This window comes from Meleagris gallopavo, chromosome 6, assembly GCF_000146605.3.
Source record: "Meleagris gallopavo isolate NT-WF06-2002-E0010 breed Aviagen turkey brand Nicholas breeding stock chromosome 6, Turkey_5.1, whole genome shotgun sequence".
Lineage (NCBI taxonomy): Eukaryota > Metazoa > Chordata > Aves > Galliformes > Phasianidae > Meleagris > Meleagris gallopavo.
This window is the reverse complement of record NC_015016.2, coordinates 39,722,569-39,746,893: the sequence shown is the minus strand read 5'-3', so window position 1 is coordinate 39,746,893 and position 24,325 is coordinate 39,722,569. Positions and strand designations below refer to the sequence as shown.

Genomic DNA, 24,325 nt, shown 5'->3' with positions numbered 1-24,325 from the left:
ATTCTGTACCTGAAAACTTTGCAGTTATTTTTCTTCCCCCTTTCCCCAGTTATTAGCTGGTCTAATAAGAGGTGTTCTTTCTGGATACCTTGCTGTACTGAGATGTCAGGCCCTTATTTCACTGCTGCCACAACATCTTTCCAATCTGTACATATAGCTGCCTTGGCAAAGCTGATGCCTCTGACAAAGCAGAGCACTGAGCCTTGACTGAAGCTTTCACTCAGTTTTGATGTTTCTCCCTTTTGTAAAAGTACAAGAACACTCCTGGAGGTTTAGGAGTAAGGATCGGGATGCGTTGCCTGCTCTGCAAGTGGAAGTGGTCTCCCTGGCAGAAGGAACTAATCTGCTTTTGCTACACCTGCAGTGTGTAGCAGAGCAGAAATCAGCAGTAGCAGGGTACAGCATGAGAAAGGACAGCATGTAATAGTAAGTCTTCATAGTGGCATTCAGTCAGTTGAGTTCATCTCAATCTCCATCTTCCTTAGGATCCAGAGAACGGATAAGTTTTCTCATAATTGTTGAAATACAAAATAGAACAGCTCTGATTACTGCAACAGAAAACAATATGGCGGAGAACATTTCTGTTGTGTGGGGAAATGTTAATATGCTGTAAACAGACTCTGTAATAAAATAACCTCTAATTCTGATCTTAGTAATGTCTCAAACACAATCAGTCCTCAAATTCTTAACTAAATGGTACTGTTTTGGAAACAGTTTTCCAAAATGTGATATGGTACTACACTAAGTGGGAGACCAAAAGCCCATATCTCTAAAAGAAGAAAGCATTTCCATTCTTTCCTAAAGTTTGTGCTGTGTTTTCTGAAGTTGAGAGAAAAAAAATTCATCTATGGATCTCCAGTAGAAAAAAAGTAGAAAACACATTTATGTTTTTTTGCATTTCTTGAATGGCTTAAGATGAATTATAAATGGTAGTATTTCTCAAAGATCAAATATATTCTGAATCTTCTAAAATTTGATGGGATTTAATCATATTTTGGAATTGAATGCATTGAAGGTTTCTAAATCTTTAATATTGAGTCACGCTGAAAATGAGGAAAATAAAACATTCAAACTTAATTGTGTGTTGGGATGGTAATGGGCTCATTTAACTTTAAAAGAGATACTTGCAGTTAAGATTTCTAACCTTCAGCTGTAAGTGGCTTTAAGACATAAAACTCTTGCAATACTGCTGAACGTGCAGGAATTTCTTTTGTCTTTTCAGGAAACGTAAATGTAGGGAGATCTACCAGTAAAAATCCTATTGTTCAATTAAATCCAGTGTTATGTTGTAATAACAAGATACTGCTATTACACTACTTTGTTTGGGGTTGCATGCAGCGTTTGTCTGAATACGTGGGATAGTTTGAAATACCGTTGAATAGTCCAGTTCTTTACAAAGCATTTCTGTGCTTCCCTTGCTATTGCAAGGTTTGTGTGTTGCAAACGAACGTGCTTTGAAACTTAGTTCTACATTTCCTGTTTTCTAGCAGTTTTTTACCACTTCCTTCACACTTGAAATCATCCTTTTTACACTAATGGTGACTTCGCAGCAGGGATACAACCCTGTGCTGGTTCAAATGGAGCATTGAAGTTCAGTATGTTCGTGCTATCAAAACTATTATAGTTCTTGCTTTTCTTGAATAAACACCTGCCTTGTGCTGTTCTAGATGGGCAAAAGGAAGCTGTGGATGCAGTGAGGTACTTAATGTGCTGAGTTCGGCTTAGGCCTTAAAGAATCACCTCCCTCCACCTGCTATTAGCACTTCTCATTATTGTGACTAATGATTACTGAGATCAAGTTTTTTAATAAGATCTATAGAACGTTGCCTGAAATACTGTGTGGCAGAAGACAGAGTGGCCAGCCCTCTATTTTTACAGTCAGAAAAGAATATGAATTAAACTTCTGCGTCAATCTGTTCAAGATCTGTAGTCTGAGCTCAGGCTGTTTCTGAATAGGACAAATGCTGCAGGAAGATTCACTAAATACATTGTCAGTGTCTCTTAGCAAAAGAATCAAAACCCTAAATCCTTTTCCAGATATGCGCTCCAGATAGTGGAGCTACAGCAACCTGTATGCTTCCCATTGTGTCTCTGACATGATAACAACGTGCAGTAGACCAGAAAGAGAACCTTATTAAACATGTTGCTTCATTCTTTAAAGTGGTTGGTTGGTTTGGCTGTAGTTGCATGTAGTGTTTCAAAGAAGTAACTGCATCTAGTTAAACTGATGCAGAGAACAGGCTAGGACATCTTATTTAAGAGACTGCCTGTGCAGGGGCAGAACTCTTGAAGATATCTTCTCAATACATTTGCAGCCATCCAGGCACTTAGCTCTGCTTCTGTAGCTGAGGAGAGATGCTTTCTATAATGTGATGCTGGAGAGCTTGTGAAGGTGACCTCAAGGTGGTGTTTGATGTGGCTTAAAGTCTGTGCAAAAATAAGGAGGGAACACATTGAGTCTTTCCACATGGAGATTAGAATTATTTAGGCATGCTATTTCACTGCATTCTCTTCTTCCTTGTTATTAGTGTACTTTTGGATCTGCTTAAGCATGTCTAAGCTATTCCTGATACCAGAGTCATTTTAGTAGCCATGAGTATAGATGCAATGAAGTTCTTTGGCCACAGCTATAAAAATAAGTTGTGTGCAAAAGTTATGCAATTGACTCTGCACATGGCCACTTCTTGGCCACAATAGATGAGTGTCTGATGCAGATAACAAAATATGTATTTGTTAGGAGAAAGCATAAGTTTTGCCTACACAGAATCATAGAATCTCCAAAGTTGGAAAAATCTTCTAAGATCACCCAGTCCAACCATCCACCTCTGGCCAATATTTCCCACTAAACCACGGCTCTTGGTACAGCATCTAAACAGTTATTTCTTTGCATATAGAGAATGAATTCAATTCTGCTTCTAGACTTTTTGATTCTTTGCAAGTACCTGTACATACATATTTTAATTCTCCAGAAGTTACTTAAGCAGTATTTATCATCACGTATCCTTCCAAACCGAAATTTTAGAAAGTATATATCCAATGAAAACCAACCACACAGCTGGTGCACAGTATGCTGTGTCACTGTTCTGTGTGCTGAGCAGAACGTGGGTTATAGACCTTGCTGTCTAAAGGAAAATACTCAGGGGTGCTCAGTATGTACTCACTGTGAGCTGAGCCACTTGGAAGTTGGCTGCAGTTCCCTCTGTGTGTGGTTCTGTGGAACTTTAATTGTTGTCTCACTGCTATTTTTGTCCTCTTCCTGGGACTTTTCTGATATTTTAAGCTCGGTTTCTTGGAATCGTCTGTTCTAGCTTTTTGCCTGCTCATTTTTAATTTATGGTTTAATTATTTCACTCTCCTCTTCAGTGTTTTTTTTCTTGGCTTAAACTTAGCCAATGTAATTTTATTACGGCAAACATAATTTATCTGTAATTATGGATGCTCTGTGGTGCCTCCTGAAATGCTTCCTGCTGGAAGGAGACACTGAGCATTTTATTGGGAGGCACTGAACAGAATACTGACAACACAACATAGAATGTATTGCAAAACAGATTCCTTAGGGAAGGCTAGAAATCGAGGAAGGGCACCAACATACAGAAGATGGCAGTTAACAGAAATGTGTGATGCTACGTATTCCATATGCCTGCAGAAATGAGGTTTTGATACCTGTTGCTTGGTGGGAGATGGCTGATGCACCAGAGACTTTAGGCTCCTTTCAGACTAAGCAGGAAGATGCAAGCACCTTTACAGTAGTCAAGATGTACCTTCAGGTAAAATAGCCTCTGTCTTGTGAGGCTTTTTTTTCAGTCTCAGCATTCCAAACCGTGCAGCTTTCTGGCATCGGGCTGGCGAAGTGTAGTAAAGCACTTAGTGCACTTACTGACTTTGCAGTGTGATCAATGAAGTTGAATTTGCAGATCTCCATGGCTTGGCGAGCTGGCCTCCGGGTGCTCAGCACATACAGGATTGAGGCCCTAAAGTAGCATAACAGAAATCAAATAATTGTTGGAGTTAATAGCATACACTTCGTACAAATTAGAGCTCTGAAGAAAATTACCCTGTAGCGTGTCTTTTTCTCTCTCAGCTAAACCATACGAAGAATGTGTTGTAACTATCCAAATGAATAATTGTGCTAGGGATGAATGTGTGTGATTTACATTCTTAAACAAAACCGTAGCCATCCTTCAGCTTTAAATGCACATCAGGTATTTGTGCAGGCCGCAGAAAGCCAGCTGCAGTTGGACAGCTAACAGTGTGGTTCCCTCCCAGCTCCTCCAGGACAGAGCTGTGTGCTCTGCTTCCCACGGCTGCTGCCAGCTGCTCTTCCCTCAGGAGCTTTCTGCCTCTTCACTTATCTCGGTTCTGCTGCTTGCTTGGTTTTACTGTGCGGACCTCTGAAATGCTGAGGTACGAGGCCCAAAACTGCTGCTGGGATTTCCATAGTGTGAAGTTACACCTGAAGTTGAAGAGCCTTCTAAATATATTGTGTACATTTGATTATTTTTTGTTGCTTAAATTTCAGGCAGCGTGCCATCTTTCTCAAAGTCTCAATTTCCTGCATTGAATGCAGTGAGATACCTGAAATGCTTTTTTTCTAGGCAAGCTTTATGAAGAATTGAAGTAAATTTTAGCCTTTCCAGTAAGTAGAAACCAACAAAAGTGCTTCATACCTAGAAGTGCTTCTTTTTCATCCTAGGCTTGTCATTTCATTGGGGACCAAGGAAATTGTTAAACGGTTTTGGAATTAAACAAAAGAAGAATTGGAAGGAAAGAAAATTTGCATAGCCTAGTAGAGATCGCTGATAACTTCATTAGATGTTCAATAGATATCTAAAACCAACCAGGCAAGCAAGACAACCGGAACACTCACGTCTTAATGATTGGTCCTTAATGTGTAAGACAACAGCTTTACAGAGACAATTTAATTCATTACTTAGCATTAACAAATAACTTTTTTAAAGTCACTGCTACTGAAGGAAAAACAAATATCTGATTCATTGTTGTAAGTGACTTTTAGAATTTCTTACTGCATTGGGTAACAAATAAGATTGAGAATAGTTTGCACTAGTCTGTTAGAAAGGAAATGCTTTGAATACACATCTCCAGTAATAATCTGTGCCTACCTATGAATGAAAGTGTAATAAATTCTTATCTTTTGAGTGACCGGATTATCTTCAGCTTTAAATGATGCTTTGCTGTCAAAGATGTGATGTCTCAATACTTTTCATTGTTGAAGTATTGAATTCTCATTATTTTTTTTCCTCTCATAAGCTATAAAAACTGTCAGTCTGTGGAACTGCTGTATTTCAGTGGAATTGCAAACTCTGTAAGGAACGCTGATAATTGAGAGTACAGTAGTGAACTCGGGATGCATCTCAATAATACATCAGTTTTGATGGTAATAATGTCTACTTTTTCAACAATTACTTTAAAACATGAATTATATGTTTACAGATATATGGAGTTTGGGGGTCATCCTCTTTATGTTGGTATGTGGACAACCACCATTTCAAGAAGCAAATGACAGTGAAACTCTGACTATGATAATGGACTGCAAATACACAGTGCCACCTCACGTGTCCAAAGAATGTAAAGAGTAAGTAGAGTACCCAAGAATTGAAAGCGTTATAGAAGTGGATTTTCACTACCTCTGAGAGTCCTCGTGCAATTTATTAGTGTGGAAATATTCTTTGCCAGCTACTAAAATACTGTACCTACTGCTTGTGTTCTTCCTTAGTTCTTAGTATTTTCTCATGTCGACTGAGTATCTTAGGCAGCAGTATAGCATCTTTTTATTTCCTATACCTGTTCTTAGTAAAGGTTAATCCTATGATTTTATTTTTTTTTGCCAGTAGGCTTTTCCCACATGTTTGAGAAATTGTATCTTTATTCATCTGTCATCCATTTTATAAATGATTAGAGAAGATGCTCAGGGCTTGGCTGGCTTTGGCCACCATTCTTGCTCAGAGTACTTTGTGGCAGGAGTGAAAAAGGTAATGATCTCTCTAGATTCCAGTTCAGAATACAAGGTGTAAAAGCCCAAGCATATCACAGCATACTTTGCTTATCTCCTACTGAAATGGAAACTCCAACATTCTAGGCAATCACAGGAGAAAAATCATCTATCTGCAAAATGCCATATGCTGCTTGAAAATCATGACTCATTTTGATGTGATGCTTTTCTGCAGTATTCACTGCTGCTTTTTTTATTATACGTTCCAATATTGGCCCGTACAGTAAAGATGAATTAATGACATCATCAGTCCTTTTACTATATGTCAGAGTCATAAGACTAGAGGAACATCTAAGATTCTGTTCCTTGACAGAGAAGGAGATTTATTATAACTGTGGTCAAAATGACCATTACTCTCCTAACCTGTGCAGTCCAGGAATGCATAACACAATGTGATAACAAGTTTTCATGCCTTACAGTGTCTAGCATTTCTAGTATCATGGAAAAGCTCCTATCAGGGCTCTCAGTAACTTAAAGAGACTTGCATACGAGAAGTTTAAAATACCAAAGGGGAAGAGTTTAAAAGCTCTTATTAGTGAATTCTGTCAGAAAGGATCATAGAATGGCCTGGGTTGAAAAGGACCACAATGATCATTGAGTTTCAACCCCCCTGCTATGTGCAGGGTTGCCAGCCACCAGACCAGAGCCACATCCAGCCTGGCCTTGAATGCCTCCAGTGAATCTTGTGAGATGTTGCGTGTGGTACTTGGGCCATGAAATTTCCTGTTTTTTGAATCCTTTTGCTTAATATACTGGCTAATGTTAATTTGCTTAAAGGCCCAAGTAGATCTGCTTTCTGCATGTGGCACTTCTTTGATGTATTGCCAGATACCTAAGTGCTCTGAAGGTTAGGTTTACTTAGGGAAATGGCTCTGAGACTGCCTAAACCATCTGCTTTAAGTGAAAACATTCTTGATGTTTTGGGATGCATAAGAAAGCCTGAAGCAGGAGGGTACTTGTGGTGCATTTATGATGCACTTTACTACCTTACTGCTGATGTTTTACTAGGGCATTAAAAAGAGTCAGATGAGTTGCCCAGTTCTGTGTATGTTCAAATAGTAATACAAGTGACATCTTACCTGGCTAACTTCCCACTAGAGACAGAGTCCACAAGAGATGACAGTCATCTTTTTCTGTTTACTTTAGGAATCTATGTACTGCCCTACCAGAACTTGCAAATGTTCAGCGTCAACCTGCTAGTATGTTTGTTATTTCATCCTAGATGTTGTTTTTAAGGGTGGAAGAGATCACTGTCACAGATACAGAAGAATCAAATGTTTTATAGGCGATCTCAGAATATAACATTTCTGCTTATTTTGCCATTCCCCAATCTTGTTGACAGCAGCAACAGTAGAAAATTATATTTCTATTATTGTACAGACCAGCCTGCAGGCCATCTGTCACAGCTGCCATATAAACTTATTTAAAAAAAACAACAAACAGTAAATCAGATGTTAAGAATCTAAGCATAGCAAATGGAAACTGTAGTGCTTATGGTATTTGTAGTTTTTAATAAATAAATAGTTTCAGCTCAGCAATATTTGGAACATGTTTGAGAATAATTTCTTACCACACTGCTTACATAGAGATTTCTGAGGACCTATTTGGGCTGACAGCAAAGTTCTTTCCAGTGCTGCTGTTAGAATGGTTGTCTTTTAAACATGCAAGTGCATTTTGTTTAGATCTGTTTTTTATTCACAGTCTGATTACACGGATGTTGCAGAGAGATCCGAAGCGAAGGGCATCTTTGGAAGAGATTGAAAACCATGCGTGGCTCCAAGGAGTTGACCCTTCTCCTGCAACAAAGTACAACATTCCTCTTGTGTCATACAAAAATCTGTCCGAGGAGGAACACAACAGTATAATACAGCGTATGGTTCTTGGTGACATTGCAGACCGAGATACTATAGTGGAGTAAGTTCTCAGTCTCCTGTATAAAGTTCAGTTTGTGCCACTGTATGAGATAGAAGACTGTCATGGTAACCTGGATGTTTCAGTGTTTAAATGTCAAGCCATTCAGTTATCAAACGAAGTGTTACAGTCTTGCTCTCTGAGAGCATTCTAGGATGAGAAGTACTGACATGGATCCAGCCTTAGGCAAAACTTCAAGGAGGTGTTTTGGAACAGTGTTTGTTTCCTGCAACACTTTGCAATCTTGAGAAAATTTGCTTTGAAATCCATGCTTTGACTTGTGCTACCTATCTATACTAGTTATATACTGTCCTCATGCATATGTAGAGGTGATAAATTGAAGTTTACCTTCAATGTTGAGTTGAAGCTGAATGTTCCTTAAGTCTTCTAGTAGATGCTGCGTTATGACTTTCAATTTATATTCACCTATTTTAATTTTTCACATATTTTCATGTACTCCAGAAATTGACTGTGCCTACGGCAGGAGGGTTGAAACTAGATGATCTTTGAGGTCCTTTTCAGCCCAGGTCATTCTAACATTTTTCTTTTAGTATGCTTGCATATACATGGATCTTTGTAATTCAAAGTACTATTTCTTATATCTGCATAATGCAAAATCTGTATAATGTAAAATGCAACACACTCATTGCCACTGAGTGAGCATACTAGAAATCTGCATAGTTCTTCTAACAGATTAAAAACCCCAAGTCATCACAATATTCAATGCATCGAAAGAGAGTGTAGCTGTTTTTTTCTATTTGTTCCTGTTTTTTTCTATTTTGACCTGGAAAAAACTCTTAAAACCTTAACACTGGGGGGAGGGGGAGAAAAATAAAAGATAATAAAATAGCAGGGTCACTACTTAAGTTTTTAGCTGCTGGTGTTCCTTATGTTGGGATTAGAAGTAAAATTTTATTGTGAAGTTAATGTGACATCTGTAAGATAATGGAAGTTTTTCATCTGGTTGCTACATAAATGAGTATTGGAACTCTAATATGGTCAACAAAGGAAGAATTAATTTCTTTTTGAATGGTACTCTAAAAATATTCTCATTCACCTAAAGTGAATTGACTAGACCTGTTGGCTCTTCATTTTTAGGAAGACCAAGACACAATTGTCAGGGTATCGAAAAGACACAGTTGTGTTTTCTAGATGTTGTTCCTAAGAAATACAGCAAGATGTGCAAACTGCGTGTCCAGTTCTTAGAAGCCACTGATGTATGGTTTATTTCGTGTTCTATTTTCCCTAGGGCACTGGAAACTAACAAATACAATCACATCACTGCTACGTACTTCTTATTGGCTGAGAGGATTCTGCGAGAAAAACAGGAGAAAGAAATTCAGACCAGATCTGCAAGCCCTAGCAACATCAAAGCGCAGTTCAGGTAAGAATTGGAGAAGGTGAATTTCTTTTTCTTCCTTTTTAAATTTAGTGTCTTATTGAATTGTTCAAGTACTACTTTTTATAAAGCTGTAATGTGCTTTTTTACTGCCAGTTTTAAGTGGGTTCAAATAAAGTGCTGTGGCAATTGAGAAGCTGTTCACAAATCAGTTACCAATATTCTCAATTTCTACTGTTTTTAGAAGATGAGTAAAGAATCTGAAGTCTGTATGTGAAGGAATAGATTTTCATACCTGCTGGGAACAGACATGTTTGTTGACCTTCAGGTCCTCTTAGAAAGTTTGTGTAATATCCTTGGAGAAAAAAAAAAATCAGTTGCATTGTCCTTAATGGGATGGAGAATTACTTACAGATGAGAAATTACTCTGAATTTGATGTTAAGGAGTAGTTGTTAGCTTTTGGTTCTCTAAATCAGGATTTGAGCATATTTCTTCAGGTTGTTCTGTTCTTTTTAATACAGTTAGTTTGATATGGCTGTTATGTAAGGAAAATGGTTGAAAACTTCAGTCATCCATTTAAAATTACTGCCATAGAATTCTTAGTTTGACAAAAACTATTAAAGCACCATGGAGTTTCAGTTTGTTGACAGGCAATAAAGCAAAGGGGGGAGAGGAGAATTCTGCCATGTAATCAGTATTGATGCGTTCAACCAGTCCACTTGCTGTGCAGGCCACTATCAAAGCATCACATTTTCAGTTACAGAAGCATATGCTTAAGTAGTGAATAGTTTCCAGTTGCACATTGATTCTGGGGCATATGAGTTTTGAACAGTTAAGTTTCTTGAATGCTTTCTTTTTATTTTGCTAAGAGTTAGAATACAACAAGAAACCTTCTGCTGTTAAGAAAAATCATCATTGGCCCATCTTGACAATCTTTCCAGTGAAGATGGAGGTGGTACTGAGGCTTTCCCATTAATTTCTGCCCTCTGATTTCCAGTCTTTTCAGAAAGTTGCCTTAATGACTTAGGTAAAATGTTATTGGTAACTACTGTTAGCAATAATAGCAGTTGTTGGTAGCTAATCTCTTAGTGAGAGAAGAACACTAAATGCTTCAGTTGCTACTTACCTTCAGGTTTGTTAATGTAGCAAGGAAAAGACAAGACTGGTCATTCATGCTAGAGGGCTTTTTGTGCAGCTTTCATGCAATGAAAATCATGTAAGAGTGGAAGAAGAGCATGAATACTATGATTCCCTTCTGCTGCATGTCTATATTTTACTTGGACTAATTGATAGAAGGTACTATCATCTCAAATTCAATCTTTTAAAAAAAACAAACACAAAGATGCTTGTTACAAATTAAAGGTAAGCACAGTGAAAAACAGGTTCTAGATGCATCATCTGCCTTGATTGTTACCTTGGATTTAGGCTGAAATTTTTGAGGACTTAGATGAATCACTTCTGAATATCCTTCCATCTATCTGAATAACAAGTTGTTTCAGAATCTTACAGTGGCTATTATCAACATCTTTGTTGTCTGGAGATTGTGAGCTAGATTAGACTGAAATCAAGTTGCTGCACAGAAGGGTCATCTCTCTGTCTGCTCACGTAAGAAACATTATCTGATGTGGCATGGTGACAAGTGCTTTAGAAGAATTATTGTTGCAAGCAAATACAGGTTTTAATCTACAGAAACTTAAGTGGGCTAAGGCTTGGTGTTACAGAGCTTACCTCTTTTCAAGGTCAGTACTGTATGCCTTTTGCTTAGCACTTCTCTCTGTCCTCTTATGTTCATCAATCTCTTACTAGAAATCCAATTAGAACATCAAATGTGTCTAATAGTAAGTATTAGCTATAAAACAAATTAGAGGAAAACTTGGGAGTTCAAATGAGTTCTAAACCTACAAAATCTGCTTTTAAATTGTTTTTTTCTTTGTATCAGTATTGTTTTTTCCGTAAAACAGCTACTCCAGTTAGATGAGGAACTGTGACACAGATTTATTGAATCTGAATCTTGGTGTGATTTTATAATATTGAATAGAATAGTTAAAGTCTGTGTTAATAGCGTGAATTTTCTTTGCATGACAAGCAGATCCACAGTAATTGATGAACTCTTGCCATTAATAATTTCAGGTAGCATTCAAGTTACTCTTCTCCATGATGGTTCTAAATGGAAAGTATCTAGAGTGATCTTACCGAAAGGACAACAGTGATGCATTAATTTCATCTTGAGAGTTTAGAAGATGTATATATAATATTATATATATTAAACATGAATAACTCACAATTCGGAGTTTTCCTTCTGCCCACTCACTTTGGACCTACTGGACACAATGTGGAGGAAGACAGGGAGGTAAACGTGAGCTACTATGTGAGATACACATAGTATTGGAGGCTTGCTGATGTGACTTCCATCTACAAAAAGGGCCATAAGGAGGATCCAGGGAACCACAGGCCTGTCAGCCTGACTTCAGTACCAGGGAAAATTACAGAACAAAACAGCTTGGTGAGATCACATGACATGTGCGTGGCTTCCACGGGATCAGGCCCAGCCAGCACAGGTTCATGAAAGGCAGGTTGTGTTTCACCAACCTCATCTCCATCTACAACTGGGTGACCAGACTGGTAGATGAGGGAAATGTTGAGCAAATACAGTTCTAACACAGATGCATCTATTAACTCTAAACACTTGAACACAATGAGAATAGTTGGTGGTCACCCCGATCTGAAACTTTTCTGCTTCCTCTCTGCTTTCCAGCCATACTTTGGTTCTTACTTGGGCTGGAGAGTTTTGCAGCCCCTTCTGGTGGCAAGCCTCAAACTAAGGTTGGCAGTATCTTGTAATGTCATCCATACATGAGCAGAAGTCTCTTTTCACCGCTTCTCGTGCGTTGTGCTAGATTATGTTAGCTAATGTAAAATCACATGATGAGGAAACTTCTTTTAACTTCAAGATAACTTTTTGAGAAGATAGAAGAAAATTCTTACTCTGTACAAGGAATGTGGTTCTTTTGGATCAGACTTTCAAAATACAGGTAGAGAGAAAGGACTGTCAGTCTTTGTTCTTAATTTATTGTGTATATGATGGGAAAATTACAATATATATCCCAAATGTAAAGTAAAATATAAATCATTAGTTACCAGCTTAGACAATGAAGAAAAAAGACATCAGCTGCTGATGGTAAACCTGATTTACTCTCAACTGTCACTTCGATTCATTTTGAGACACTCATACCGTTTGAACTTCGCTTAATAAACTAGAATAATCAATCTGAATTCTGAATTTATGAAACTGCAGTATTCCTGTTGTTGAGGTAAGGTCAAATAAATGTGTATGATCTTGATGCATATGTTTGAAATTAAAGGTGATACTGTGGAACAGAGCTTAAGTCTGAATGAAACTTACTTAAATAGGAGAATGTTCCTTCTGACTTTGCTTTTCAGCCTCACTTGTTGATTTTAACCTGATTTTTGTAGTAAGAGTACTGGGGAAAAAAAGTAACAAAAGCTTAAGAATATTCTAAACCACTTTTATTCACCTTGTACCCGAACCACCTCGCATCTCTCCTCCATGGCAGTGGTGTTTCTATGCCTACTTCAGAGTATTGGAAAGGCAATTATTTAAAGCTTTGTATTGCTTACTTCATTTTCTGAGTAGTGATTTTTTTTTTTTAAGATTCCTTTTGACAGAAAACAACAACGTTTCTAAACGATGCTTTTGTAAGTATGACATTCCTTTCAAGTAACAGCATTTCCAAAGGAATTCACATCTTGAGAACGTTTTCTTCTGTTACTCAATATCGCCCTTTACAAATACACAACGTAGCAGGCAATCTTTGTGGCAGTTCTTAAGCTCCTCTTGTATAGATCTTAAGCTTGCTTGTGTGTTTTGACATGGTCACCATGATGCGACTTTTCTTTTATCTTTTGTACTTCTGTAGGCAATCATGGCCAACAAAAATCGATGTACCCCAGGACCTGGAGGATGACCTTACAGCTTCTCCTCTCTCCCATGCAACTGTTCCTCAGTCTCCAGCTCGCACAGCAGAAAACGTTCTCAATGGTCACAGAAGCAAGGCTGCTGGTGAGTCAGCAAAGAAAGAAGAGATCCCTGAGTTAGCTGGGCCGGCACTCTCGGTAGTTCCATCAGTGAGCTTAAAACCCACTACGAGCGGCCGGAAGTGCTTGTTCAGAGTAGAAGAAGACGAAGAGGAGGATGAAGAAGACAAGAAGCCTATTTCTCTTTCTACGCAAGTTGTTCTGCGCCGTAAGCCTTCAGTTACAAACCGACTTACTTCACGAAAGAGTGCACCGGTCCTCAATCAGATCTTTGAGGAAGGAGAGTCGGATGATGAGTTTGACATGGACGAGAACTTACCCCCAAAGCTCAGCAGGTTAAAAATGAACATCGCTTCGCCTAGCACAGTGCATAAGCGCTACCACAGGAGGAAAAGCCAGGGCCGTGGCTCTAGTTGCAGTAGCTCAGAAACAAGTGATGACGACTCGGAAAGCAGGAGGCGCCTCGACAAGGATAGTGGGTTTACTTACTCCTGGCACAGGCGGGATAGTAGCGAGGGGCCACCTGGCAGCCAAGGAGATGGTGGTGGACAAAGCAAACCAAGTAATGCGAATGGAGGAGTAGACAAAACGAGCCCAGGTGGTGACAACAAAGGTGGGGGAAGTCCCTCCAGCAACTCCAGTGGCAGCACCAACAACACTTCAGGTTCCACTCGTAGATGCGCTGGATCTGGAAACTCAATGCAGTTATCATCTAGAAGTGCAGGGGAACTGGTTGAAAGCCTGAAGTTAATGAGCCTTTGCCTGGGTTCACAGATTCACGGCAGCACTAAATACATTATTGATCCTCAAAACAATCTGACGTTTTCCAGTGTAAAAGTACAGGAGAAATCATCGTGGAAAATGTGTATAAGTTCCAGTGGAAGTGCCAACCAGGCTTCTTCGTTGGGCAGCCTGAAGTTCTTTTCTGACCAGATATCAGACACGGCAAATGAATTGGAACGGCTAAAGAACAGGAACTTGAAAAATAACGTGCTACAACTACCTCTCTGTGAAAAGACGATATCTGTGAATATTCAGCGGAACCCAAAGGAGGGCCTGCTGTGTACCTCCAGTCAAACCAGTTGTTGTCATGTCATTTGACAGCAGCCTGACTTTAATAGCTTGATCTATTTGACGGCATCTTTCTTCCTGTTCAGAGCTGTGAACACCTTGTCACTGAACCCCTTTTTGTTGTCTTAAGATTTTTAAGTGGGCTTTGAGCAGTTATTTATTACATTTTAATTTTGTGTTTGCTTGATGATATGACAATGCATGGTCTTTGCATGCTGCTAGCCATTATATTTTTTTTGACAAAACAGAATATTTTATTGTGTAGTTTTTACGTTTATAATTTTACTATGGAAGATCTGGATTAAATTAAAATGACTATCTGGATCTTAATGTAAATGGAGCACTTAGAAGTTTCACGTTCTGCACTTAAACTAGAGAGAGAGGAGCTTTTGTTCGCTTGTGAAATGTTAATTCTTGTTCTGACCTTCTGTGATATCTAAAATCTGTGATATGTGGCATACTTCTATGTGTCTGAAACAGAACCAAAGCAATAATGTTTTGATGCTGAAAACTCTTCAGGGAGCTTTCAGATGTTCCAAGGCTTGTACAAAGCAAAGATGCACTGAAAATTAGCGATCTTGAAATATGAGTTTAAACCCATACCTATTTGTCTTAAGTTATGAAATGGATAAAGTTGTGGCTCAAAAATCAAAGTGAAAAGATCTCGTTTTGCTAGAGGCAGTTGTGTTGCATTGTTGGGTTGGGTTGTTTTTTTTTTGTTTTAAAGAAGCAAGTAGATTTGTAAGGCAGCTTTTTTTCCCATAGAAATATGTTAATATTACAAGCAGACAATCTTTTTTAATATAACAGAGGTAAATTATTAAATCTACTTCTGAGTTTTTACGTGCTAACTGAAAATAAAGTATTTGTATGAATTACTTTTGTTATTAGTATATCATGACACTTAATATTTTAGGTTTTTACCTTGTGAGCCTTCCTCCCTGTCCTCTCCCAGCCTCCTGGAGATTTCAAAAGGCAATAAGGGATGGAAAACCTTTAATTGGATTCAAGTTGACGTAGTTCCTGTCACTTACATTTTTCTCATTATCAAATCAGACTCTTGTAAGACTTAAAGTACTGCTGTTTGCCCATACATACGCCCCTTATTTTCCCTCAGTAATCATACTTTTTGTTAATATCGGTGAAAATAGCATATAGGAAAGTATTTATTTTACAACTATTTGTCTTTCTGTTGGGATTCTCATAGCCATGGCGAGGTCTTGTTTTAGAGTATTTGTGTGCCAGTGGGTGCATTTGACAAGATAAGTTAACTCGTGGAATTTTATTATCTAGATAAAAATATATTGCGGATTCCTAGTTTGGGAAGGGCAAGAATGTTTTATTTTTTCATGCTGTGCACTGGGTCTTCTGAGCAATGCTAGTCAAACCGGAGGTGTTATGTAGCAGCGCCCTGGCCAGACGTTGGATGTCTGAGAGGAGTTTACACTGTTGAGCATCTTGTCACGTTGCAGAATGGTCAATACAATGTATTTCATGTCTGCTGTAGAGTGAGTAGAGCACCAAAGAACTGCATTACACTTGGTTGTAATTTCTACAGTTGATGACAGCTCTTCTCAATTAGTAAAAGACTTTACTAAGAGAACCTGAATTGCGCGGGGTATCCTTACTGGCTCGCCTAGCCAGGGATTTCACGTTCTGCTTCCTAAACAAGGATGCGATGATGAGCATTTTACTTTTAAGTAAGTTTTAAGAGAGTTGCAGTTTAGTCAGTGTGGTATTTATAAATGAAAAACTGCAAGAAGAGATGTGTGGGTGAAGCCATAGAACATATTTGCTGATGTTTTTTGAGCAGGGATCTTCTAAAGGGCCAGAAATAAGATGTGTGGTTCACGGACAGTGAGCGTAACATCGAAGTGGGAGGAAAAGTTTATAAAGGGCATTGGCAATAAACTTATTTGTTGCAGCTTTTTTCCAAGCATTGTAAATACTATTTCCTGATACTATGTACAGCCTTGGAATGGCACCTTTTAACTAACCCCAGGTGTATTTTGTTTCCCATGTTTTTATATACAAATGTATATATGGTGCTCACTTTAGAACAGCAGTGTTGATCATTTATGCTGCATAGTTGTATTATAGCCTTACTAGTTGTGTACGGTTGGTTGACCTCTGGGCGTACAGCTGTTAGTCTGAGTGGTGTCCTTTATCCATCTGTTGATAGGTGAATGACTGTGCATGTGGTGTACGTTGTATTCTGTCGTCATGTAAAAGGAAGGGCGAGAATAACCACTACATTAACATAATATTGGACCAAACTATTACTTAGAGCGAGTAAACAGTTTCTTGTACCCCTTAACTTGTCTTTAAAAGTTGCATATAGTTACAGTAGTGTATAAATTAAATATTGTGCAAAAACAATTAGTCTTGTATTTTTCTGTATGTGTGTATATATTATATATAAAATAATGTACCTCTAGCAACTTCATCTGTATTTAAGATGTGACAATCTTGACACACGATTTTAAAAGTAGCAGTATAAATAAGCAGAATTAACAAACAGAAATATAAAAATTTCTCACCAAGAAAGAATTTGTGTGTGTGTGTGCGTGCGTGTGTTAAGAGGGTACAGAAATAGCAGCTGATCTTATTGCTTCCAGCAGTGTTTGGCTTTTTCATTGTATAAAACTTCATGATGTGTGACAGACATGGAAAATCCAGTTAATAAAAGTACTGTCTTGACTGATGCATAACCTGTGCTGTGCATGTCAGTGCAGTTTGTTACTCCCAGTGCTCAGTGTGTAAGGGCAGTGCACACCCTGCTGATCTCCCTGCACTGCAGGCCTGACTTTCAGAGCAATGTGTGCTGGGAATGAATTCTGGCTGCAGATACTGGACAGTCACTTCAGCATCACCCTCTCAGGGTCTCATGCAGTAATATATAAAAGCAGAAGATAGCAGGAAGGGAAGCTTGCACGCACCTTTGTGTGTGGTTGTAATTTATTTGCAGGTTGGGTTTTTTTTTTTTTTGTTGTTAACCCAGTTCTATTCTCTTGCAGAGTTATAAATTGCTTATTTGGGCTTATAGGGTGTCATAATTAAGCAGAAAGCTACTTGAGCAGATGTCAAAGGGGAACATAGCTGTTCATTTCCTAGGCAGAACTTCAACATGATCTAAGGAGTTGAGTGTTTACTGAACTTTACAGCACCTAGAGACCATTCATGATGATGATCCTGTCCTGCTCACTTTCTTGGCCAACCTCGGACAGCTGGCTGGTGCTCTTCTCTCTGCATCAGGAAGCTGTGCAATACAGAACACAGATGGTTTCAAAGTCTCAGATAACATATTTGTTGTGTGTTCATTAGAGACCAGCCTTAGCCATGCACACATCCATGACAGCTGGGAGTGACATCGTGTCCACCTTGCTGGGACCTGTTAGAAATAAGGTGCTTCACTTATCTCAGATTTGTCTTGTTAGGCAAAATAATTGATTGCATATCAGTTTGCCATGTCTGTAGATCAGTTAACAGGCTGCCTGCTTGTAAAAAAAAGTATGAGCAGAAGTTTCAGCAGGGCACAGTACATCCATTTATCCAGCCTTAGCCCAGAACTGTTCTTCTCTGCAATACAGAACAGTAAGAGTGGGGGGGGGTGGGGGAAGCGAGTGTCAGGGCTTGCTAGTTTTGTGCAGAGAAAGGAAGTAAGCTCAAGACAAAGCTGCTGTTTTCCCCCCACCATCCATGGAAGAGACAAAACCACGCCATAAGGTGCAGCACTGTCTGAATGTATGCAATCACAGGTAGCTAATGCTGCTTATTTACTGCAACTGCTTCACAGTGTACTGCATACAACTGAGTCCCATGTTGCAGTGTTTGGACTGCTGTGTGCTGGTAAACATCTGCTCCTGAACATTTGGTCTGAAATGAAGTATGTCAGTACAGAACTGAGAACAACTGCAGTGACTAAACTGAAATACAGACACAGCTGTCAGTGTCATCACTTAAAAACCACTGTGCTTTAACATGTAGTGAGTAAGTCAACACTTTTTGCTTTGTTTTCAAGGTACTGTGAAAAGCATTTCAGGTTGAGGGGAGGAGTAGCTGAGCCAGTAAGCAACACAGCTGGCCTGTGCTTCCAAACTGCTCTGCCAGTTTTGCCTGCAAGTGCCTGATTGCTGTCTGTATCTGTCTGTGCATGTAACCACTCTAACAGATTCCTCTTTGGTGACTCAGGAAAGAACTGTGTAAGCAATACCTCATGGGAGAAGAGAGAGGCTGGGCATTCCAGTGTGCCAGGCTCCATCTCTACCAGTATGGGAGGATGACTGGTGCTGCCAGGGCTTCAGAATCCTCTGTGCTCAGCTGAAAGAATCCACAAGTACTGATTTCCAGGTCAGGGTAAGTGAGGGCTTGGTGAGTTAGCTGTGATGTAACAAAACCATAACCAGAGATGCTCAATGCCATGTGACCATAACACAGTACATAGGGATTGATGGCATTCAACAGGCCCTGTACTACTTGCTCCAAAAGTTGTCTTCTGTGTTATATCATTGGCCCACAACATCAGGGAGTGGACAGTGGTGGTACAGCAGTAGAAGCTGAACCTTCCCACCAGTATTCTGTTAAATGCTGCGTGACAAATGCAGCAGAGGGGAAGTCTGATAGAACGGCATCTGACAGGGAAGCGTGTATGAACCAAAGGGGAAGAACTGATTTCTTCCATAATGGCAATCACTGATGTTCATTGGTGATTGCTGAACATTTCTGGTGACCAAACATGGTTTTGAGCAGGGTTAGTGGTGTGTTTCAGCACTAGTGAGTCCCCTCCACTGGTGCAGATCTTGATGAGCACACGCTTTGCAAGTTCTTGTTCATCATGGTGAAAATGCACTGCTAGAGGTGACCTTTAAAAAAGTGAGTTATGGCCGAGAATGTGCTCTATCAAATTGTGTCATTGCACTCTTTGTATCTGTTGTAGTTTCCATGGAAAAAAAATAGGAGGCATTACTTTTAAAGCAAGCTACAAAATTGTATGCAACTAGTGTATGATCTATGAACTATTTGTGAGGATGTACCCATAGGCTTTGGTGGCTGTGACCACTGCTGGGGAACACCTGAAGTCTGGTCAATGCATAATGTGGAGGTAGCAGCAGAGACCTGTGCCTCAGCAGAGGAAGGTGCAACCAATCCCTCTCTCCCCTCCTGTTTTTAAGAGAAGGCAAACAATCATGACTTATTAACTTGTATGTGCAGACGTCTTTCATCAAGAGCAAATAAAGGAATGTGCCAGTTATACCAAACTTGGATGGCAGGCTGGAATGTCCTCAGGTGACTGAAAAATGACAGATGACAGCTAGGGTACCATGACAACCTTTCCAATGGTACAGTTGATATGAGTAAATCAGAGCAGAGCTGTCTGTCACTACTGCTAGATTATTGCTTGTGGTACAAGGTGTTTGAGTAGTAACATCTTAAATAACCATACTTGGGCCAGCGTGAGCATGACTCATTTGTTTGTCTAGTTGGACTAAAGCCAAGTTACTCATCAAAGTCATGGAAGAACGTTGTTCTGAGGGAAGGCCAGGACACCTTTCTTAGGAGCAATGTTTTTGTGGCTGTTTGAGTCTGCCTTGCTCTGATGCACAGGTTGGGACTATGCTTTTGAGGCTGAAACTGCAATTGCTTGTTAAAGGTTACCTTACCTTGGCCTATTTGTGTGGTACTGCAAAAGATACTAATTTCTAAGAGTTGAGAACACAAATAGTGACTAATTGAATTTTACTACACTAGATGGGGGGGAAAAAAAAAGAATCCATTGACTTTTCCAGGCAGTAAAATTGGCCTGTGAAAAAATACTTGGGGCTTTTTAAGGGTTTCACTTGTCTTTTAGACATGTCATGTCAGATCTCCCCAGCAGCTGATTTCTCTTGTGTAACATCTTCCTGCTCCTACTCCCTCTTGAGAAATACTGGGCTGGAGGAGGTAAGGAGGCACAGAGCTGTTTTTCTCCCTAGGCACCAGCTGCCACATACACTCAGCTGGAGTGCCTGAGGCCTGGGAGTGGTGCAGCTCAGCTGCAGGCCTGCAAGCCCAAAGGGCTGATGAGCTCTCTTACATTCAGCCAGGATCACCTGCATCACATCTGCAATGACAGATACCATCCTCACCCCATTTTAAATCAAGTCACAGGGTGCACAGACCCATTCTCTCTAAGGTAGGAGGCCATCAGTCTTCAAGGCTGATTGTGAGTCACCAGGCTCTGCAGTCTCCACCTCCTGGACAGGAACACAGGGGAGAGCCACTCCAAGGAAGGAGTGCACAGGGAGTAGAAGAAAGGATGCCTGCTGGCTTCACTTACTTGAATAAGGAAGTAGTGCACTGATGTTTTAAGTCCTCAGTGAGAGGTAAGACCTAGTATCCCCAGATCAGAGTAGGTTAAACTACCCAGAATTGCTTGCCTGCTGAAATGGGAACTTTTCCTCTTCTACTGTCCTTATGTTTGCAGGAGGGGCTGCAGGCCAGCAATGCCAGTGAGAGGTCCTGGGTCAGCAGCCTGCCTGGGCCACATGCTGTGACCTGCAACTGAAACCATACCTGAGGAGAGAATTTTTTCCATCACCATTAATTTGTATTGCACTTCTCCTTAAAAACAGCTTTCTGCGCTGCTGCTGCTAAGGAGCAATGTAAAACTCACGCTCTCCGGATATGACCAGGCTATTCACTCCCATGTGCCCTTCACCCCAACTGCATCCTCCTCCAAACCAAACCCATCCTTGATTTCTCCCTTCAGACTGAGACATGAGTGCCTCCACTCCCACAGGCCTTGGGCATGCAGCTCCTCAGACTGGGAACAGACACGTTACACAGCTCGCAAAAGGCAGTCACCAGTAAATACCTTATTTATTCTTTCTCATGTTTCAGGAGCAGTTCGGTGACAAAATACAACACAGCACCATCCAGGTAATAGTTCTCCATGGACCAGAAATGCTCTATCATGATTTTAGCATTGCAGCTGCTGCACAGTGAGTTCTCCAGGACAAACTACTCTCTTTAACATAAAGGATTGCCTTACTCCTCACTCACATGCTATTGAGGTTGTAGTGTCTCCACACCACCTGGCTGTAGGCAGAGAATCCACCCAAGGAACGTTATTATCCCCACTTCTACATAAGAATACTGAGCAGAAGTGAATGGATTTGCTCAAGGCAAGGATGGCTGCCGAGGTTGCTCACATCACCAGGTACCCAAACCTTACTACATATTTTCCTATTAGGCTGCAGAAAACTGGAAGAATGCAGTGACTGTGAAGACAAGCACAAAGTCAGCTTTGGGTAAGCCATTACTTATTTCTTTCATGTGACTACAGCTGAGATGCAACCTGATTCCTTTTCCAGCCAATCCTGGGGCATTTTCACAGACAGCCCATGCAGCTGCCATCACAAACCTGCCCACTTCACACTCTGAAAGCAGTACCAAGCAGAAGACAGCAGGCTCCAGTCATAGCAGCTCTTACATCGCAAGAGGAACCATCCCCCAGGTTCCTCACTAACCATGCTGATCAGGCAGCAGGAGAAAAACACTGAAATCTGCAATGGTAACTTTTCTACATGCCCCAGGAGTGTCATGCATAGGTAAGGTACACCTACTGCAAATACAGGTCACAGCTGGAGAATGTAGATTACCCATGGTTAGAGAAAATTCTGGTCCTGTAACTGCCAGAAAGCAATTAAATGTTATGAAAATGACCGTTTTGTGAAATGTGGGGGGGAGGAAGTGTGTTCACTGGGCACATGAGTACTGCTGTATCATATTTACAACACTGTGGTTCAAGGCCCAAGGAAGTGATGCCAAAAGCAAATGTAAATGAAAAAATACATAAATATCTGCTGCTTAATCTTCGTAAGTTACTGCTCAGTACTGTTTCCTACTCAGTGCTTTTACCTGACTTTGGGAAAGACTAACTCACTCTTATTTTGGTAACCAGCACAGAGGAATGTGTAATGCACACCTTATATTTATGTTTAAGTATTTCTCAGGTTATGTCAGGAACAATCATATTTCATTACATAATGTAAATTAATTTGCTATGTGCAAAAAGTAGCTGATCAGCAGCGGTTGAATAAAAGAGAGGACTGGTTAACTATCATCATAAAGGGACAAAAGCAGGCCATAGGCTCAGAGGCAGTGCACTGAATGAAGGAAGTGCTGTTCCACCTTTTTCTTTCTATTTTCTTTCACAAAGTTACAGCTGAAGTCTCCAGGTGTCTTGGGGATGATTATCTCAAGTTCTGTTTTCCTTCAGTTGAAGTGCAGTGGGTCTGGCAGCCTTCAACCAGACCTTGTGCAGGCTGGACTGCTTTGCGTAGTGTCAGCTCCAAAAACTGGTGTACATGTGGGGGGGAAAGGAGTAGGAGAAATGATCTCTTTCACAACTTCAAGCAGTGAGTATTTACCAGGTATCATAGAAGCAGGTGCCACCTGCAGAAACACAGAATAGCATAGTGTGCACTCAGAGCTCGACAGCATCATAACCGAAGACTCCAGGAGTGCCCACGTCCATGTGTGACTGCTGTAGTCATCTTTGTTCCTCTGTGTTTACTCCTTCAGTGACTCAGCAGCGAGTTTCATTTGCTGCAAGAGAAGAGGGAAAAAAAGCACATAAACTCAGTGGTAGCGTGATGAATTAAACCAAACTTCATGTCAGAAACATGCTCATTGCATGGGATAAGCTCAGACACAAAAGGAACTTAAAATATATTAATTATTCATTAATATAGCAAATACTTGTTGTGAAGACATAAATGCAATTCCTTTACCAGTAAAAGAACGTGTCTACTGTGCAGAGTTTTAAATGCATTCTTTGGAGAGATAAAAGTGTTAGTTCACTGTTAGATCAAGTTCTTCCTCTTATTCTTGTACTTGATTTCAGATACTTGGCCCAGTAAATAGAGTCAACCCCTAATTGTATCAAAAACATTCCAAAAGATGACTCCACACAGTAAAACCCACCTACACTTACTTTTGTTACCATTTTTAATCTGCATTTCCAAGCCACCTATAAAAGTAGTATATTAATCTGCGATACAAATATTTATAGGCTTCTCCATGGCAACAGCATATAAAAAACCAAAACTGAGTAGAATGCAAGAATAGAGATTCTTCTTCTGCATCCCAATTCTCTTATTTGAATAAATGTCTGTGTAAAACTACAGCACCTTAATTAAAGTGACTTCAATCCCTAATGTAAAGACATAAGGGAGACACAGAACAATTAATGACTTATCAAATTCAAACCTAATTCACCAATTTTAGAAACATTTTCTCAAATCCTAAGCATTGTTGGAATTAAATGGGGGACTGATCCTAAAGGGTCCATTCCAACCCCAACCATTCTACGATGCGCAGAATGTACAATAGGGCAAGGATGATGCTTCTTCCTGATTTCTCCATTGCTCAGCACAGTCTGGGGAAGAGCAACAAACAAGCATACAACTATTACTGAGGACTAGATAATATGGCCAAAAATAGTCAGAAGTGCAATGATTGCCACTGACTTCTGAAGGCCCTCCCAAATTGCGGCTAGAATGCTCAGCCAGTGACCCTCTGCTGGTGTATTTTAAAGCTGTCCAAGGAACAAACACATTTCTCAGATTGTTCAGTGAGAAGAAAAACTTAAAATAGCTCTGCTTACTGCCATGACACACACAGCCTGGACACAAACAGTCTAAACGCAATCACTCCCATATTTCAGGAAATGAATCAGAGCAAAGTGAGAACCCCAAAAGCTGAATATTTCACTTTGACTTTAATCATTCCCATGACACCAAAAGCTTTTTTGCAATCCCTGGCAGCAGCAGGCTCCCCTCAGAGAGACTTTGGTGAGCAATGTGGGGTGGCACGGCTCAACAACACAACTCCTTGCCAAGTTAGGGATGAAGAATTTTTTAATTTTCTCTTCTTTTATTCTGAGAGAGAACTT

General features: G+C 40.0%; 2 protein-coding genes across 3 annotated transcripts in view; one reads left to right on the top strand and one right to left on the bottom strand.

Moving 5' to 3' along the window:
* Positions 1-16,767, top strand: part of SNRK (SNF related kinase) — a 38,267-nt gene extending 21,500 nt beyond the window's left edge. The window contains exons 4-7 of the mRNA XM_003207214.4: positions 5,452-5,593; positions 7,712-7,924; positions 9,171-9,305; positions 13,200-16,767. Coding sequence (XP_003207262.1) covers positions 5,452-5,593; positions 7,712-7,924; positions 9,171-9,305; positions 13,200-14,418 — 1,709 coding nt within the window. The 3' untranslated portion in view covers positions 14,419-16,767. The remainder of the gene's footprint in view (positions 1-5,451; positions 5,594-7,711; positions 7,925-9,170; positions 9,306-13,199) is intronic.
* A 4,460-nt stretch (positions 16,768-21,227) lies between these two features.
* The window catches only part of ANO10 (anoctamin 10), a 118,680-nt gene continuing 115,582 nt past the window's right edge, over positions 21,228-24,325 (bottom strand). For both annotated transcript variants that reach the window (XM_003207213.3, XM_031553951.1), the window contains one exon: positions 21,228-22,977. In XM_003207213.3, coding sequence (XP_003207261.1) covers positions 22,942-22,977 — 36 coding nt within the window. In that variant the 3' untranslated portion in view covers positions 21,228-22,941. The remainder of the gene's footprint in view (positions 22,978-24,325) is intronic.